This window comes from Stylophora pistillata, chromosome 1, assembly GCF_964205215.1.
Source record: "Stylophora pistillata chromosome 1, jaStyPist1.2, whole genome shotgun sequence".
Taxonomy (NCBI): domain Eukaryota; kingdom Metazoa; phylum Cnidaria; class Anthozoa; order Scleractinia; family Pocilloporidae; genus Stylophora; species Stylophora pistillata.
Genome location: NC_142519.1, coordinates 52,565,743 through 52,580,440, shown reverse-complemented (window position 1 = coordinate 52,580,440; position 14,698 = coordinate 52,565,743). Strand labels below are relative to the sequence as shown.

General features: G+C 39.4%; 2 protein-coding genes across 2 annotated transcripts; both read left to right on the top strand.

The window, feature by feature from the left end:
- The first annotated feature begins 415 nt into the window (after positions 1-415).
- LOC148743049 (uncharacterized) lies at positions 416-1,987 on the top strand. Its single transcript, XM_088749604.1, has one exon. The coding sequence runs from the start codon at positions 416-418 to the stop codon at positions 1,985-1,987; it is 1,572 nt and encodes a 523-aa protein (XP_088605730.1).
- A 57-nt stretch (positions 1,988-2,044) lies between these two features.
- Positions 2,045-2,887, top strand: LOC148743048 (uncharacterized). The gene has a single exon (XM_088749594.1). The coding sequence runs from the start codon at positions 2,045-2,047 to the stop codon at positions 2,885-2,887; it is 843 nt and encodes a 280-aa protein (XP_088605720.1).
- Positions 2,888-14,698: the final 11,811 nt, after the last annotated feature.

The window sequence follows — 14,698 nt, the reverse complement described above, 5'->3', positions numbered from 1 at the left end:
AGATATGGATGTTTCCATCAATCCTGATCCTTGGAAAAATGAGACTTTGTCGACTGGCAAGCCTCCCCACGAATTGAGTGCGACGCCGCCATCTTGTCAAATAACCGCGTAACGCTTCGACTACTCGAGGAACTCGCTTTTCCGTTTAAGCCATTATCCTAAGTCTGTCATTGAAACGCATATCTTTGAAGACCTGAAAAGATCTAGAATATTTACCTACAGAGGAAAGCCTGGAGGTGGACGAAAAACAAGACGGCATGCTATTCCTGTTTCGGTTACCAAAAGCCCAGTCGAGAAGCACCCGTCGATATGCCGCGGATGCAATCACAACAACTTAACAAGAATTAACCGTTCTCAAATTAAGAACTCTAGCCCTAATTCCACTACGGAAGACAAATATGCGGTCCCTAAATGCATGTTTCTAAACATCAGTGGCTTGACTAAGACACGGAATGGAATTAAAGCTAATCTGGCACTTGAAGCTGACTTATTTACGAATGATATTGACATCTGCGCTGTTTCCGAATCACATTTAAAAAGGATCGTGCCGGACTCGGTCGCAGCTATATCCAATTATACCATCTACAGAAGGGATCGAAACTGGTTTGACAAAGACAAAGACAAAGACAAGCGTGAGAAAGGAGGCGTAGCGATTTATGTGAGGAAAAATGTAAAAGTGAAATCGGTTTCGAGATCGGAGTTGTTTGAGTCCATCAGTCTGGAAATTGAACTACCATCGGGCCATCATATGTTGATGTGTGGTATTTATCATCCACCGAGATCTAAATACCAGGAAGACGACCTTATTGAATATGTCACGGATACTGCAGATCAGTTTCTCGAGCGTCATCCAAGGGGACTAGTGCTATGTGAAGGAGACCTCAACCGGCTTGATTTAGAAAAGCTTTCGAATTTATCTGGTTTAAAAGTGCTGGTTGACTTTCCAACTCGAGGCGATTCTGTTTTGGACAATTGCTTGACTAATAATGAGGCCCTCTTCTCCAGGTGCTACCGTATTGTCGCCCAGATGAAAACAGACCTTAAAGGCGTAATTTTACCAGCAGGTGTGAGACCAAAGCCCTTGAGATTCAGTAGCACAATGCGTGATTACCGAGAGCATCGCAAAATCATGTTTTACCATAAGCTCCTTGAACAAGACTGGAATCACGTTAAGAATAACTCTGACATCGATACAGCGGTGAACTCGCTGCACTCCACCTTAGCTAAATTAATGAACGAATGTTTTCCAAGCAAATCGATTCGAATGTCTTCCAGAGACCCTCCGTGGATGAGTCCATTAGTGAAATCGCTTTTGAAGAAAAAACCAAGATCTCGAAAAGGCGGCGGGAGAGACCTAGCTGAACTGACGGAGAAGATAGGACGACTAATAGCTGAAAATCGCCGAGCTTTAGCGTCTGGGAAACTTGGATCGCTAGCCTGGTGGAGGAAAGTTGATCGACTGTCCATGCGTAGAGACAAAAGCAGGTGCGAACCAGACAAGGATTTCATCATTTGCTTAGATGATTATTTCGGTGACATTTGCTTTGATAGAGAATATTCTGAACCAGTTCCTGCCGAGATTGATGCGAACACCCCTGCTCCACAGCTATCTACATTTCAAGTGTTTATTGCCTTAACACGAAGAAAGCGTACTGCCACCGGACCTGATGGGATTCCTTTCTGGATATGGAAAGTTTATGCTGAGATATTTACCCCAGTGATCGAAAATTTATTGAACATGTCTCTTGCTCGGCAGATTTGGCCAAGCCGTTGGAAGGAGGCTAACATCAATCCACTCCCAAAAGTCGAGACCCCAGTCGAATACGCGGACTTTAGAGGAAACAATGTTATTCCAGTTATTGCTAGAACGTTTGAAAGAACAGTATATAACATTTTTAACAAGAGGCGCCTGGAGCAACATCTGAATCACTCTCAATTTGCGTACCGTTCAGGTGGAAGTTGTGTAAACGCTCTGTTGGAAATGTAGTATACATTTCTTGCGGCATTGGATAGACGGGACACCTTAGCAGTGAGAATGTTTACGATGGATTTTTCAAAAGCTTTTGATAACGTTAAACACAGTCTCCTAGTTGAAAAGCTGAAACGCAGTCCACTTGATTCATGCATTGTTAACTGGTATGTCAACTTTCTTGAAGCCAGAAAACAGAAGGTGATTTTCAATAATTTGACTTGCCAGTGGAGAATTGTCAACAAGGGAACGACACAGGGTATTGTCAGTGGCCCATATCCTTTCAACATATTTTTTAATGACCTAGAGATAGATGGGTACAGAGATATATTCTTGTTTAAGTATGCAGACGATTCAACCGTCTTAGTCACGATCACTAAAGATTCCCCGGATATATCTGACATTGCCTTGTCCAAGTTTATGGATTGGACTGTTGCAAACGGCATGTATTGTAACACTAGTAAGTGTAAGGAGCTAGTTATGTGTAAGAAAGGCAATTCAACAGTCTACCCAATGTCTCACAATATCAAACAATATAATAACATTTCTTTATTGGGCGTCACATTTCAAGATAATAGTAAGTTCAGCATGCATGTCAAGGCCAAGCTCCATGAAGCCAAGAGGTGTTTATTTGTCATCAGAAGCCTACGTCAAGAAGGATATACACAAGACGAAATAGACCACCTCTTTAATTCAATTGTGATCCCTAAGTTATTATACAGTCTTTCAGTTTATGCTGCAAGTGTTTCCGAACTTACTGTTATACAAAGGTTTCTAAAAAGATGCTATAAGAGACGCTATACGTCGGTCAATTACAACATATATGAACTTCTGGAGAATAGCGACAGACGCCTTTTTTATAACCTCAAACATGATGACCATCCATTAAAAAGCCTACTCTCAAGGTACAAAGATTAGATTGCAAACATTCGAAGGAAATCCATTGTCAGGCCCAGCATTAACACTAAACGTTTTAAACATAGCTTTTTTAATAGATTAATTTTTAAATATATTCTAGCTGTGCAAACACCCCATGTGTATTTCTAATCATTTTTAGTCATTTTTATTCGATTTAATTACTGTAATTTATTCCCATTAATATATATTTTTACTGTAACATCAGATATGTAATTTTATCGGATGGTTTTTTAATAAACACGCATTTATTTAATTTATTTATTTAAATATTAACGGATAAATGTAGTACTCACAGTACAGTTAACTCATTGTTGTTAGCAAAGATTCCAGGTGGTAGCTCTTTTATTTGGTTGTCTTCCAAGTCACTACGAAGAGGATATATTCTTAATCTAAAGTTTTTTCTGGGTTACTAAAACTAGGCTTTTTAAACCCTGATAAAATTAAGAGACCACATCATACTTTCATTATCTAAGGCAATAATGCAAACTTATTTCCGGGTAACTTAGTGAGGCTTCTCGTAACCAGCAATATTTCAGGTACATTAAAAACGATTAGTTTTCAAGCTTTAATCCTCAACTTTAAGGAACGGCCATTGCATGTTTCATGAGCCCTTGGGCAATTAAAGTTTGGAACCAAGATTTTGTAAATACGCAAGCTCAGATATTTTATACTTGTGATTGGGTCTGTAGGAGTCCCTCAAAAATGTGTCTTGAAAATACTAAGAAGGTGCTCTAGGTTAGTCATACAATAGCGACTCAATAAATAGCGTGTTCTATGCGGGGATGAGATAATTACTAATGTGATTGTTCACATCAACATATTTGCTGTGATCCTTGCAGCTTGCTTGTATTCTGTCAGTCATCTGTTGAAAGTTTTACCAGTCTTGCTGATAATGAAGTAAGACGATTGAACATGTACTATCTGTCCTTGAACATAAGTTTGTTTCTTGAAGCTCAAAGTTCTCCTCGTGCCTCGCTCTCTGTTCATTTTTCGAAACAGGTAATGGACGAATATCGGAGATTTCCTTCCGGCCTAATGGAGGCTATTGCTCATATAATTATGATTAATGGCTGATGATCACTGTCTGTTGAAACGCTTCGGGTGTTAGCTCCTCTACCAGATTATCTCAAGTCTGTAGATTGATGATATGTATCCCAGATTTAGGTTGAACGTTTATTCTCATAGGGGTTTTTCTTCTGTATTTTCTAACTAGTTGGGGAAAATTTTAGATTTTGCGATAAAATGTTTTGACAACAGACACTCTACGAGAGCTATTTAATGTTTAGCAATTAATGTGACGGTTTACAGCACCCTTACAACTTTCATTCGTGGTTGTAAGCAGTAGTGCCAGTCCTACTAGTTCGAACCCGTCTTCCTAAAGCAAGACAACGGCCGAATACTATTCTATGACAGTTTTGTCCGCGGCTAAGTTTGCACTCGCCTTACAGATAGAAGTCATGAGATTTTTTGACGGCTTCATAGGCTTTTGTGTGCCACGCAGATATTTAAGAGTCAAAGTGCGAAGGAGGGAGGAGGTAGTTAGAATCTAGCTTATTTGCTGCACCTGTTAAATCCAAATTTCCTTTCGAATGGCTGAGCTTTGAACCCTCCAAGGCTCGGTAAAATGCGTCTCTCTTAGGCATTACTCCTAGATTTTAAGAAACGACCACTGCATGTTTCATGAGCCCTTGAGTAATTAAAGTTTGGAACCAAGATTTTCGGTAAATACGCGAGCTGAGATGTTTTTTAGGTGTGATTGGGTCTGGAAAAGTCGCTCAAAAATGTGTCCCTTGGAATAAGCAATGCATGTTTTTTCACAGTCGATTCAACTTGCTGTTGAAGCGGAGGACTCCACGTGGTAGCTCTGGTATCTGATTGCTATATGAAAATACTGAAAAGGTGCTGTCGGTTTGTCATTAAATAGACATTCAGTCAATAGCTTTCTCTATACGTGGATGATAGCTACTAACGTGATTGTTCACATCAACATCTCTCTTGTGATGTTTCTTAATAAAGTAAGAGGATTGAACATGTGACATTGTAAAGCAATTATTTCTAAAGCTTGATTTGTATTAGTTGGAATGGCTCAAGTCATGAAATGTTGTTGCGTCGTAGTCGGTTTTTATGGCAAGTAAATATCAAAGGGCTATAAGAATATATATAGTTGGGGGCAAGAGAGTTGAGGTTATTTACTTTTGCTCGGCAAAAAGTGAGAAACCAGAAGCTAGGGAAAAAGAGCTGTCCACTCGTGCGGAACCGACAAAAGAGTAGTGTAATAAGTCTAGGCATCATGAAAAAAAACAACAACAACAACAATTTAAGTCCTTTAAAACGACTGAAGTCTAGGTGGACCTTGAGTTCGGAGAACTATACTTCTGACATCATCTTTTAGAATGGCTGAGTTTCTGAATGTAAGAAGTCCAATTCCATAATTTTTTACGTTGCTTGCGTTAGGGGAAAAAGGCCCATGAAAGGTGTTCCTTTGACCTGTTTTAGAACCTATAGGGATTAATAATGACTGAAATCAGACTGTGATAAAAGAAAAAGAGAGAGCTATAGTTTGAAGATAAAGCTAAATGTGTCTTTCTGATCAAGAGGATATAAACAGCTTATTGGTTATATTCTTCTGGATTGATACTATTACCTTCAACTAGGTGAAAATAAAGTAGTGGGATTGATAACTATGAGGCAGGATTTCTATAAAAATTTGGAACCAAGCTTTGGTAAATGTGCGGGTTGAAGAATGAATTTTCTCTTTTCAAGCTTATTTTCGGAAATCGCTAAAATTTATTGCTCACCTGCTACTAATAAAGCTTTATTTGATTGCCAATACCGCCGATGAAATGAAATTTACCTAATTACAAATTATATGAGTCCCCTCCACGAGAAAGAAGAACCTCCTCAACTGTACCTCGCTTCCAACGTGTGGCTCTTTAGCTCAGTTGATAGTAGCGCTGGGAGGCACGAGTTCGAATCCCATTTAAGCCTAAAGTATATCCGGGCTTTAGATAATGGACAAATATCAGAGCAATTCTATCAAGCCGAATAAAATCTATTCTTTATGTAATTATGATAAGGGACTGATCATTTTAATTACTATAATAGCTTCTTTATCAGGTTGCTAAAGTCTCTGTATGGAGGGTTCTGGCTAACGTCAATTTAAATATTGCAATAATTTTCCGTAAATTGTTTTGGACACTTGACATATCTCAAGAGCCAGTCAATGTTTTTCGATGGTTAGCTTAACACTCGAGAATCTAGAGTTTCTCTCGGCTATCAGAGTCAACTTGTGTTGAAAATACTGACAAAGTGCTCTCGGTTACTCATGAAATAGAGACTCAATGACTAGGTTTTTCTATACGTGGACGATAACCACTAACGTGATTGTTCACATCAACATACTCTTGTGATGCTTTTGAATAAAGTATGACGATTCAACATGTGATATTGTAAACCAGTTGTAATCGGTTTTATGCTAAGTAAATATTTAAGGGCTACGAGACTTATTGGGCTTGGGGAGGGGAGAGTTGAGATTATTTATTTTTGCACGGCAAAAAGTAAGAAACCCGTCACAAAACAAGAGACCAGAGTTAGTTCCTGGTGTGGAACCGACAAAAGAGTAGTGTAATAAGTCGAAGCATCATGAAAAAAATATATTTTAAGTCCTTTAGAGCAACTGAGGTCTAGATGGAGCTTAAGTTCGGAGAACTATAATTCTGACACCTTCTTTTAGAATGGTTGAGTTTCCGAATGTAAGAAGTCCAATTCGATAATATTTTTACATTGCTTGCGTTAGGGGAAAAAGGCCCATGAAAGATGTTCCTCGGACCTATTTTAAAACCTACAAGGATTAGTTATTACTGAGATCAGACCGTCATAAAAAGAAAGAACCGTAATTTTCATATAAAGTTAAATATGTCCTTTTGATCAAGAGGATATAAACAGTTTATTGGTTATAATCTCCTGGATTGATACTGTTACCTTGAACTGGGTGAAATAAGGGCTGAAAGTAGTGCAATTGATAACTAAGAAAATAGGATTTTTATTAAAATTTGGAACCAGGCTTTGGTAAATGTGCGGGTTGAAGAATTTCCTCTTTTCAGGCTTATTTCGGCAATTGCTAAAACTGTTAGCTCACCTGCTGGTCATAAACCTTCATTTGATTGTCAATACCGCCCATGCAATGACATTTACCTAATTACAAATTATATGAGTCCCCTCCACGAGAAAGAAGAACCTCCTCAACTGCATCTCGCTTCCGACGTGTGGCTCTGTAGCTCAGTTGATAGTAGCGCTGGGAGGCACGAGTTCAAATCCCGTTTAAGCCTGAAGTATATCCAGGCCTCAGATAATGGACAAATATCAGAGCAATTCTTTCAAGCTGAATAAAATCTATTCTTTATGTAATTATGAGAAATGACTGATAATTACTATAATATCTCTTCTCTATCAGGCTGCTAAAGTCTGTGTATGGAGGACACATCCCGGATTTAGGTTAAACATTCAGGACAACGTAAATTTCAATTTTTCGATAATCCTCCGTAAAATTTTTTGGACACCCAACATATTTCGAGAGCCAGTCAATGTTTTTGGGCGGTTTGCATGCCACTCAGGAAGCTAGCGTTACTCTCGGCTATCGCCTTGCGCGACTCATGCGCTTCTCAGTTTTGTGCTTAGCAACCTCCCGCCTGCATCCAAAACTCAATAGTGTGCGCTATGGTGTTCACCATTTGTTAAATTCGATTTTCAATCTGCGGGTTAAAAGAAAATATTTCATTGCGAATTCATAGATTAATGACGTGCAGAAAAATTAACCCGCTTTTTCGACGATAACCTGTTTTAAATGATTTATTGTCTGCACTTTTAAAAGTATTTGAAGGATAATGAACACAATATTCCCGTTTGACTTAACAATATGCCTGAATATTTGTTTTTTTCAATAACATAAGTTGTTCCCTGAAGCTCGCAGTTACCTTCGAACATTGCTCTCTATTGGTTTTTTTTCTTTTTTTTAAACACACAAATATCGGAGCATTCTTCGGGCCTAATGGAAGTTATTGTACGTATAAGTATAATATATGACTGATGGTCGCTGTGCTTTGGAAGACTTCAGATGGTAGCTCCTGCATATGGTTGTCTCAAGTCTGTACTTGAAGGGCATATCCTGGATTTAGGTTGAACAGTTTATCATTCATGTATATTTCTTTGTGTCAATTTCTATCTGGACAGAGAAAATTTCCATTTTTCCGATAATTTTCCGTAAAAAGTTTTGGACACCCGATACATTTTGAGAGCCAGTCCCTGTTTACCAATTTATGTGATCGTTTACAGCACCAGGACTGTTTTGATTTTTGCTACTACTTCTGATCAGTTGTACCCGCGCTACTACTTCCAACCCGTCTTCATAAGCAAGACACTGGTTGCATGGTATTGCATAACGGTTTTGTCCGCGGATAGGTTTGCAATCACCCTACAGGTCAAAGTCATGAGATTTTGTGACGGTTGCATTGGCTTTTGTGTGTCACGCAGATATTTAAGAGTCAAAGAGGGGAGGAGGGAGGAGGAAGCTGGAGTTTATATATCGTATTATACAAATAGACTCCAATTTCCTTTTGAATGGCTTTGTTTTGAACCCTGCAACGTTCGTTTAAACGCATCTCTCTGAACAGTAGTGTGAAATATGAACGGATAAATGCATTACTTACAATACAGTTAACTCAGTGTTGTTATCGAAGACTCCAGGTGGTAATCCTTTTATTTGATTGAAATTAAAGTAACTACAAACAGGATATATTCTTGATCTAATGTATTTTCTGGGTTATTAAAACTAGGCTTTTTAAACTCTAATACAATTTAACAGACCACATCATGTTTTCATTACTAAGGTAAATAATGTAAACTTACTTCCTGGTAACTTACTGAGGCTTCCGGTAACCAGCAATTTTTCAAGCACATAAGAATAATAAGTTTTTAAGCTTTACTCCTCATTGCATGTTTCATGAGCCCCTAGGCAATTAAAATTTGGAACCAAAATTTTGTAACTACGCGAGCTGAGATGTTTTATACATGTAATTAAGTCTGTATAAGTCATTTAAAAATGTGTCTTGGAATAAGCAATGCATGCTTTTTACTCACAGTTGAATCAACTTGGTGTTGTAGCTGAAGACTCCACGCGGTAGCTCTGCTATCTGATTGCTGTATAAGTACCTACGCAAAGAATATACCAGGAATTATAGGTTTTACCTAAGTTTGTGAACCAATCAGAGTCAACTTGCGTTTAAAATACTAGGAAAGGTGCTCTAGGCTCATCATGAGTTAGAGACTCAATCAATAGCGTTTTCTATACGGGGATGATAATTACTAATGTATTTGTTCACATCAACATATTTGTTGTGATCCTTGCAGCTTGTTTGTATTCTGACAGTCATCCATTGAAAGTTTTACTAGTCTTGCTGATAATGAAGTAAGACGATTGAACATATAATATTTGTCCTTGAACATAAGTTGTTTCCTGAAGCTCGAAGTTTTCCCCGAGCCTCGCTCTATGTTCATTTTTCGGATTAATTAACGGACAAACTTCGGATAATTTCTACCGGTTAAATGGACGCTAATGCTGATATAATTATGAGAAATGATTGGTAATCGCTGTCTATTGAAACAATTCAGGTGTTAGCTCCTCTATCAGGTTGTCTCAAGTCTGCAGATGGAGGATTTATCCTGGATTTAGGTTTAACGTTTGATCTCATTTGTTTTTCTTCTGTATTTTCTATCTGGCTAAGGAAAACTTAAAATTTTGCGATAAAATGTTTTGACACCAGATACTGTTCGAGAGCCATTTAATGTTTAGTTAGTAATGTGATGGTTTACAGCACCCTTACTATTTTCACTCTCGCCCCTAGTTGTAAACAGTAGTACCAGTCCTACTAGTTCTAACCCGTCTTCCTGAAGCGAGACACTGACGAAATATTATTCTATAACAGTTTTGTCCGCGACTAAGTTTGCAGTCCCCTTACAGATAGAAGTTATGAGATTTTGTGACGGTTCCATAAACTTGTGTGCCACGCAGATATTTAAGAGTCAAAGTGGGAAGGAGGGATGAGGTAGTTAGAATCTATCTTATTTGCTACGCCTGTTAAATCCAAGTTTCCTTTTGAATGGCTGAGTTTTGAACCCTCCAAGGCTCGGTAGAATGCATGTATAAACAACAGCCTCCATTGGGCGGGAAAATATGCTCGTACATTTGTTCTTAAACACTTTCTGTTCCTCTCAAGCGTGTGATGGAATCTGTATTAGTCCCTTTAACATGCAAGATCTTGAACCCAAAGTTTGAAAAGATGAAACGGATCGAGTTTCTTAGTGATCATGACGAGTCAAGTCGATCCGGGCAAATCATGTCGATTCGTCAACATTGAATACCTCAAGTTAACGCTTACTTGTGTGTTGTCTACTTCTGTGATTTGTCAACACTGAATACCTCAAGTTAACGCTTAAGTATGTATTGTCTTCTTTTGGTAATCGACTCCCGGTGACACAGATCGACTTTCTTAATTTCGAGTCGAGTCGATCCGTGCGAGTCAACATTTTCTATCTCTGTATTCTATATAATAATCTGATAATGGACTTCTGGCCTTTTCACGCTCTTCACGCCCTTGGATCAAACCTGGTTACAGTTGTAAAGATCTATGCCTAGACAATAAGGAAGTATCAAGGTCCAAAATGGTGAATGATTGAAAAATTCAACAATATACTAATGTTTTCCGATATCTGGAAACGGAGCGCAAATTCTCAGAAAAACTCTAGAAAAGCACTATGTTCATTGCATGTTATCCAGCACCAGGAAAATACCAATGAATAACTTGTTTTCCTGAATGTTTTTCTATAGTTTTCCCGTAGGCACGAACCCTACATTTTCCAAGCGTCTTCCCACAGAATAACTAACGCTGAATGCCATGAAAACATGATGTTTGTGATTGCTTTCCTACTTTACTAAAACGCTAGTGTAGAGCTTGTTTTCCTAATCGTTTTACTATGGTCTTCCCGAACGCACGAGAGCTAGATTTCAGTTTCCAAGCGTTTTACCGCAGAATCACCCACGGAATCATGATGTTTGTTGATTGTTTTCCTGCTCCACGAAAAAGCTAGTATATAGCTTGTTTTCCTTAGCCAGTTTATATATAGTTTTCCCGAGCGCGCGAACGCTGCATTTGCCAAGTTTTTTCTCATATAATCACTAATGAACGTGATTAAGCCATGAAAAATTGTTGTTCGTCTATTGTTTGCCTGCTCTGTAGAAACACTCGTCAACAGCTTAAATTATTTTCCTACATGTTTTTCGGTAGTTTTCGTGAGCGCACAAGCGCTGCATTTTTCAAGCGTTTCCACACAGAACTACTTCTAGTGAACGAAAAGAAAACGCAATGGTCGTCGATTGTTTTCTTGCTCCAAGGAGAGGCTAATGAATAGTTGGTTTTCCGGACCGTTTTCCTGCTGCTTTCCTACGCGTCCGAACAATGCATTTTTTAAGTGTTTTATCCGAGAAACGCTGACGGTCAACACCATGAATATAAGATGTCCGTCGATCGTAATCGTTATTTCCTGCTCTTTATCCTGCTCCATGGAAACGCCAATCAGGATATTTTGTCTAATATTTAGAATACTGATCGCAACTGGGTCATTTGAGGCAATTCAGTCATTGGAGCCGTTTGGATCATTTGAGGAAATTAAGCTTCTTGGGGCCTTTCAGGAAGTTGAGTCACTTGCACTAATTGGGTCGAACAGCGATTAACCAAGCGGCGGTAAAGGCGAGAAAATGTATGCCTTACACTAATTCAAAATTGCACAAAACATCGGGAAATGCATGCTTTTGACTGCCTAAGTCCAGGGAACATAACGTTAGAATACGCAAGACGGCTGTAAATGGCAGAGTGCATGTTATTTTACCGAGGTTAATCGAACAGCAATAAATGGTAAGACGCCGGAAAATGCGTTTAAACGAATTTTCTCGAGTTCACCATCGCGGAAAAATGTTACAAAATGCATGCTTTCGACTGGAAAACTCATGTGAACATTTTGTTCACAGGATGAAAAAATGGTTGCGAACAAAAGAAGGTATGACATTTTCTGTGCGTTATACGAGCGGCAAACACAGGAAAACATTTGGTTTTCCTGTATTTTACACACATTCAACTTCCCGGAAAATACGTCTTTTCAGGCGTTAATTCCAGTGAATATGCTGTTTTTCACTCGGAAAATGCTAATGAACAACAGGAAAACAAGCTGTTTGCCGCGCGTTAACCAAGTGGTTAATGGCGGAAAATAAATTGTTTATCAGCATTTACCGTGCGTTAACCGAGCGGCTACTGCCGGAAAATAAGTTGTTTACCAGTATTTACCGCGAAGGAAAACTACCGTATAATAAAACGAATAGTGGGATTCACCGGTGGGAAAACGTCGGATTTTCCGTATGGAAAACACGAGTAAACTTTAATAAAATGCCGCGTTTTCCGTGAATTCAATTTTTGTTTACTGTGAGGTGAACGCCAGTTTTTTTGGTGTGTGAATTTCTGCAGGGCATTGATTGCAGACAAAAAGTCCGTATCCATTATTTTGCTTGCTATGAATAGCAAAGCCTATTTTAGTACCTACAAGAAAAATTTCCCATGGATTTACGGTCTGTTCCAAGTTGATATTTCACTTTCAGAGTCAGTTTGTGGTTAACATAGCGTAGGCCGAAGCTTAACATCGAGCAGAAACCCAATGCTCTTTAGCAATATTTTAGCGACATAATCGTTCCGAAAACTATATTAACTCTTCCCATACGTTTAAATTCAATCTTGCCAATCGTAACGGTTTTTACCAGTCTTGCTAATGTGCGATACCAGAAAAAGATGTTATGAATAAATTTTCCGTAGGGTAGCTTGTTACTCGGCTTACAGGTTGATTTCATTAAAGCTTTGTAGTGTCGTCAATTTTGTGTGCGTCAAAAAGATACTAACGGGCTGTGACGGGTCATAAAGGGGTAAAGGGGAAAGCAGGTGTCTGGGTTTTGTCTGTGTACTGGGAAAGGGGAATCCCAGCGGTTAGCACTAGATCAAACACTCTTGCTAGAAAAGGGCTAAAGAACTTGAGCTGAGGCTATTGGAACTGTACTCCATTTAGAAAGGAATTACCTTTTTACTTCCTTTCGTTGTCAAATTGTGAGATATTTACAAAAAAATCTGCCTGTGCACTTTGTTGATTATTTATTATCTAACATTCAACTTGCGCTCGTAATGATAACTGTGAACTAGCACTTGCATCATTTTGGTGCTGTTAATGAACACTCCAAAAGGTACTCCCACGATCTGTGTAAAAAGTCCAATAACGAATATATAGGCTAAAGTCCAAACTCCGTAGAAATATGTATCTAACAAACATGTGAAGGTGTAGTATGATCGTCCGGGTGAGTGTAGTCCTGAGAAGGACTGTTGTCGGTGGCAGTGACTGACGTTTCGACAACCTGTGCGGAAGTCATCATCAGAGTCAAGTGAATGATTGTTGTCAGTAGAATGTTCTTATTCCAGTTCGTGTGAAATGATCGGTTGGTTTTGCCGTGATGTTATTGGCTGTAAGACTCAAGTGACGTAAGTCGGTCATGATTGGTCTGTTTCGGTCTGTCGGTAAAGCTAGGTTGTTCTTTTTCGGTCGTTTGTGATGTTTATGTCGTGAATGAGTCGTTTGTATGGGGCGGGTAGTTGTTGACATCTGTTTAGGGGAGTCTGTTCTAAGTTAGTAAACCAGCTTTCCAGAGTCAGTCGTCGAAAATAGTCAGTGCTGTAGGTTAGGCATTGCGCAGAGTCCCAGTCAATGTTGTGGTTGGTAAGTCGATGGTGTTCAGCAATGTGATTGCTGACATCACCTTTCCTCGTCGCCCGTCTGTGTTCAGTCAGTCTTGTTGTGAGGTTTCTGCCAGTCTCACCGATGTAGGAGGCTTGGCAGTCGGAACAATTGATCTTATAAATCGTTCCCTGTCTGTTCCTCGGTTCGTCTTTGTCTTTAACGTTGGTTAGTAACTGACGTAGTGTGGTGATGGGTTTGTGGGCGACGCGGATATTGAAGGGTATCACCACACTACGTCAGTTACTAACCAACGTTAAAGACAAAGACGAACCGAGGAACAGACAGGGAACGATTTATAAGATCAATTGTTCCGACTGCCAAGCCTCCTACATCGGTGAGACTAGCAGAAACCTCACAACAAGACTGACTGAACACAGACGGGCGACGAGGAAAGGTGATGTCAGCAATCACATTGCTGAACACCATCGACTTACCAACCACAACATTGACTGGGACTCTGCGCAATGCCTAACCTACAGCACTGACTATTTTCAACGACTGACTCTGGAAAGCTGGTTTACTAACTTAGAACAGACTCCCCTAAACAGATGTCAACAACTACCTGCCCCATACAAACGACTCATTCACGACATAAACATCACAAACGACCGAAAAAGAACAACCTAGCTTTACCGACAGACCGAAACAGACCAATCATGACCGACTTACGTCACTTGAGTCTTACAGCCAATAACATCACGGCAAAACCAACCGATCATTTCACACGAACTGGAATAAGAACATTCTACTGACAACAATCATTCACTTGACTCTGATGATGACTTCCGCACAGGTTGTCGAAACGTCAGTCACTGCCACCGACAACAGTCCTTCTCAGGACTACACTCACCCGGACGATCATACTACACCTTCACATGTTACCCCCGGGTTCAAACCATTTACTGCATAACAAACATGTGTTACGTAAAGGTT